Source organism: Brachypodium distachyon, chromosome 4 (genome assembly GCF_000005505.3).
Source record: "Brachypodium distachyon strain Bd21 chromosome 4, Brachypodium_distachyon_v3.0, whole genome shotgun sequence".
NCBI lineage: Eukaryota > Viridiplantae > Streptophyta > Magnoliopsida > Poales > Poaceae > Brachypodium > Brachypodium distachyon.
In genome coordinates this window covers 37,676,887-37,681,611 of record NC_016134.3, presented here as the reverse complement: position 1 = coordinate 37,681,611, position 4,725 = coordinate 37,676,887, and the positions used below count along the sequence as shown (strand labels likewise).

The window sequence follows — 4,725 nt, the reverse complement described above, 5'->3', positions numbered from 1 at the left end:
CACGGCGCACCCCCACAATGTTGATCGGATGTGACCTGATCGTGCGCCGGGGTCGGGATTACAAGTACGGAGTACGTACGTTATCGGCCGGCTCCCCAGATGGGCGCGAGCGTGTACCCCGTCTCCGTGCATCCCGTGACGGACGGTCGGCCCGCGAAATGCTGGCTCAAGCTGGAACGAGGCTGATTTGAAAGTACGAGTGTTTCTGATGCTTGCATATAGGATTGCTGCGAGCAGGAGTTAGACAAACATAGTTTCTACCTAAATCATAATGCTGGTAGATCTCCGTGCGCGACCGATTTCGATCTCGTTACTTGACGTGGACCATCGATGACAAGCCATGCACGAACGGTAGTGTGCTTCTCTTTGGCAGGGTACGTGCATGCATGCTACCACGGACATGTACATTTTTTCAACCTAAGATCTCTCCTCTGTCTATTATGTATTCGTTCCGTCCCATATTAAGTGTTTCAAAATTTTTCAAGTATGGATGTATCTATGCCTAGAAATGTCTAGATACATATAATATTTTGACACTTAATATGGGACGGAGGGAGTATAACCCAAATACAAACACTGTTTCGAACCACTGAATAGCGAAAACGATGGAACAAAGTTGGGAGAGAAACGCCAGGAAACCACCGTGGGGCAGAAAAGAGAAAACTCACTTACCAGGCTCCGCGATCGGACGCCTGACTATGAGAGAAAATCTGCCCCCTAAACTAATCCTACCCAAGTTCAAGACAAAATAGTCAAATAAAAGCAAAATTTAACACGCGCCACGCGGGACACACTTTCATCATGTAGGCAACACAAACCACGGCTCAGATCACCGTCTTAGACAGGTGGGAGCCGAGCAGCATCCACATCACTTGCAGCAGCAGGAATGCCTTTCCCCAGGTGATGCATCAGGTCCTGTGCGTTGGCCGCAAGCAGCTTCGCATCATCCTTCGGTAGTTCAACATCCACAAGTTTCTGCAACGCTGCCCAAGACAAAAGATACGCACAGGCCGTAAAGACAATATCAAAAGGAGATTTGAACACATATTTGTCAAAGGTTACTTTGTTACGACAATTCCATATGGCCGACACCACACAACAAGACCAGTCATCTTTCCCCTCCTGGTAGGAATGCACGCATCTAGACAAACAAATTGACAACGAGAGAGAAGCATAAGAGATGAAGCAAACAAAGATCCCACAATACGCCAAACCACTCCAGCAGCCACACAAGTAAAAAAACAGGTGATTGGCAGTTTCAATGTGATCACAAAAGGAAGAAATAGGGGATCCTAACCGGTTTATCTTCTTCATGTTATTTCTTCTTGCCAACACAACATGATGGAACATTAACCACAAGCAAATATGAATTTTAAGGGGACTTTAGCTTTCCAAATCCAGCTATATATTGTGAGCCACGTGTAGATTTCTTTCAGGCCATCTATACATAGACTTGACGGTATATTTTTTAGCCATCCCTAGCTTCAAGACCACATCCACATGGTCATCATCCATCAGATAACACCACCACATATGCAACTTTTTCACATGTGCACTGCCACTGGATAAATAGTACATAGAAATATTATGCAAGCTCACAATTACATTTATTTGCATTTTACAAGCTCTAAGTGATCCTTTGTTTTTTCTTGGTTTAACTTTGAGCAGATCACACAATTGCACATTTCGTGCGTCATCTAAATGCGTCGACGGTTATCTCGACGGTTATGCACCGAGCGGCCGAAATATCATTTCCCAGTGGTCAAACTCACTGAGTCTTGGCTCTCGTTCAAGTGGAAGACTCGAAGGAAATCCTGTCTGGTAGTATGTCTGAATTTTTGTCTTCGGAACGAACTTGTCAAGTTTTTCGTAGCTGCACGCACACAAAAAAATCGGAGTTCCCAGTTGCAAAGGCCGAAAACCCCTCGAAAACCCCCCGAACTTGCGACAAACGACAGCACGTGACGTGCCCCGTTTAGCCCACATGGACATGGAACAGTGATCTGATCCATCCGGTGCCACTTCGTCCTCTGCAGCTGAGGTCACGTGCAACAGCGGAAATCCCATTCGTATTCTCTGCACGGCTGCGTAGCATTGACCGGCCAATAGGAATGGCTGGCATGGCCTCCTCTCCTTTCCCTGCAACGAGAGCAAAAAAAAAAAAAGCGAGGGATAGACCGGATTTGAGATGCTTCCAAGACTGTAGGGAACGTCCCGGCACGGGCCTCTTCCTAAATATGCGAGGTGCCGAGGGCCGGACCGAAAACTTGTATACCAAGGGTGATGGTCGGACGGACGGATGGGATGAATTGTTGGGGCCGCAGAGGCGACGGTGGCGGAAGTGTCACGGGTCTACCATGAAAGTTGAATCTCAAAACTTCCAATCTCTCTCACCAAAACACCCAGACAGACAGAGCGACACATATTCCCTCTCACCGCCCACTCTCCACTCCTCGCCTCGCGCACGCTCCCCGAGGCAGAGCGGAGCCATCGACCTTGCACTTGCCTTCTTCGCCCCCACTGCTCGTCGATCTTCTCACCCCGACCCCCTCCGTATTCACCACCCTGGTAGTTAAAACGAGGGGCCTCAGACTCATTCCAAGACCCACCCCCACACACCACACGAGTTAAAACCCCGGGCTGGAGTAGCTAGCTAGAAACCTTGTCCGACTCTTCGTCTCTCTCGATCCGGCTAGACTAGATCCCACTCTGTAGTTTGTACGGCGAGTGAGCAGGGCGATGGAGCGGTGCGGGAGCTGGTCGGATTGCGACGCGGCGGCGGCGCAGGCGGCCGCGCAGAAGGCGGTGCCGGCGCCGTTCCTGACGAAGACGTACCAGCTGGTTGACGACCCGGCCACCGACCACATCGTCTCGTGGGGGGACGACCGGGTGTCCACCTTCGTCGTCTGGCGGCCGCCGGAGTTCGCGCGCGACATCCTCCCCAACTACTTCAAGCACAACAACTTCTCCTCCTTCGTCCGCCAGCTCAACACCTACGTAAGATAAACAGCCGGTTTCCATTTCTTCTGTAGTTGAAAGAAGTACGATTTCTAGTATGTACGGTGGATGCTGACGGGTGGCAATGCCGCAATGCAGGGCTTCAGGAAGGTGGTGCCGGAGCGGTGGGAGTTCGCGAACGAGTTCTTCAGGAAAGGGGAGAAGCAGCTGCTCTGCGAGATCCACCGCCGCAAGACGTCCGGCTCCACGACGTCGCCGTCGCCCCCGCCCTTCTTCGCGCCTCCGCACTTCCCGCTCTTCCACCACCCGGGCGTCTCGGTGGCCCAGCATCACCACCAGCAGTTCGTGGGCGACGACGGGGTCATTGCCGCGGCGGCGCACGGCATGGGCGTTTTGCCCTTCATGCAGCCGCATTGGCAGCAGCGGGAGCAGAGCCAGAGCGCCGCGCCCGTCGCGACGCGGCTCCTGGCGCTGGGCCCGTCATCAGAGGGCGGCAGCCGCGCGGCAAACAACGCGGCTGCGGCGGGGGCGCTCATGGCCGAGAACGAGCGTCTGCGGCGGAGCAACGCGGCGCTGCTGCAGGAGCTGTCGCACATGCGCAAGCTCTACAACGACATCATCTACTTCGTGCAGAACCACGTGCGCCCCGTGGCGCCCAGCCCGGCCGCGGCCACGTTCCTGCAGGGCCTCGGCCTGCAGGCGCCGGCGCGCAAGAAGCAGCCGGCCACGGCCGCCGCGGGGAACGGGCTCAACACGTCTGGCGGGAGCACGACGTCCAGCAGCTCGCTCACCATCGCTGACGAGCTCTCGCCTCCGCCGCCACACCACCTCGCCGCGGAGAAGAGCGGCGGGGAAGGCGCCGGCAGCAGCAGCGCCGCTCGGTCGTCGGCTGCCGCGCCCACCAAGCTCTTCGGCGTGCACCTCAGCGCCACTCCCTTCGGCGCGGGGAGCAAGAGACCGCCTTCGCCGGAGGCGGAGCTGCCGTCCACACCCCCTGCCACGAAGCCTCGGCTGCTGCTCGAGTGCGACGACCTTAGTCTTAGCGTGGCGCAGCCTTGCGCCGCCACGTCGTCTCCAGCTAGAGCTAGTAGTTAGCCAGTCAGCAGTAGCAGCAGCAGCAGCAGTGTAGTTCAGCATGCATGCGCGGTGCTTGATGCAACCGCGGACCGGCCCGCGACGATCATTTTGGTGTGTTCTAATCCGACGTGTTCTGTTAATTTCATGTTAGACCCAGTTTGTTTCGACCGTTCCAGCACTACTAAAGTACTACAGGCAGCAGAACAAGTGCTAAGCAAGTTAAGAGTAATCGCTCTCATCATGCGATTAGAACAAGTGCCATCATGTGCGTGGCTAATCGAAGCCAATCAGGTGTTTTTCTTGTACAGAAGAAGTAACTCGGCGTACTAGCAGCGGCCGCGCGCAGCTGGGCTGGCGACGGTATTAAGAGCAAATCTTTTGTTCGCACGGCCAAGTCCGGCAAAGTGCAACAAGTCAGTTCCCCCATTCCATTTAAAATGGCTTTCCAATCGAGTTCTCCCGTTGCCTTTTGCGTGCCGCTCACGAGTCAAAGATGGGAAAGGCAGTTGCAGCCATCGCAGGCTTGGGGACCTTGGTCACACGGCTCACACAAAGGTCTGAATCGGGAAGTCACAAGTCGCCAGAGCAAGTCTTGTTTCCGTGGGCCTGTAGCCCTGTACGAGTAGTACGTACGTAGGCGCGCAGGAGTAGAGTACCATTACTGTAAGCTAGTTGTAGCCCTAGCTAGCC

At 54.5% G+C, this 4,725-nt stretch overlaps 1 protein-coding gene across 1 annotated transcript; it reads left to right on the top strand.

Annotated features, from left to right (window-relative positions):
* Positions 1 to 2,388: 2,388 nt before the first annotated feature.
* Positions 2,389 to 4,233, top strand: LOC100827812 (heat stress transcription factor B-4c). Its single transcript, XM_003576552.4, has 2 exons — positions 2,389 to 2,997; positions 3,097 to 4,233. Exons 1-2 carry the CDS (start codon positions 2,740 to 2,742, stop codon positions 4,051 to 4,053), a joined length of 1,215 nt encoding a protein of 404 aa, XP_003576600.1. The 5' UTR covers positions 2,389 to 2,739; the 3' UTR covers positions 4,054 to 4,233.
* The last annotated feature ends 492 nt before the right edge of the window (positions 4,234 to 4,725 follow it).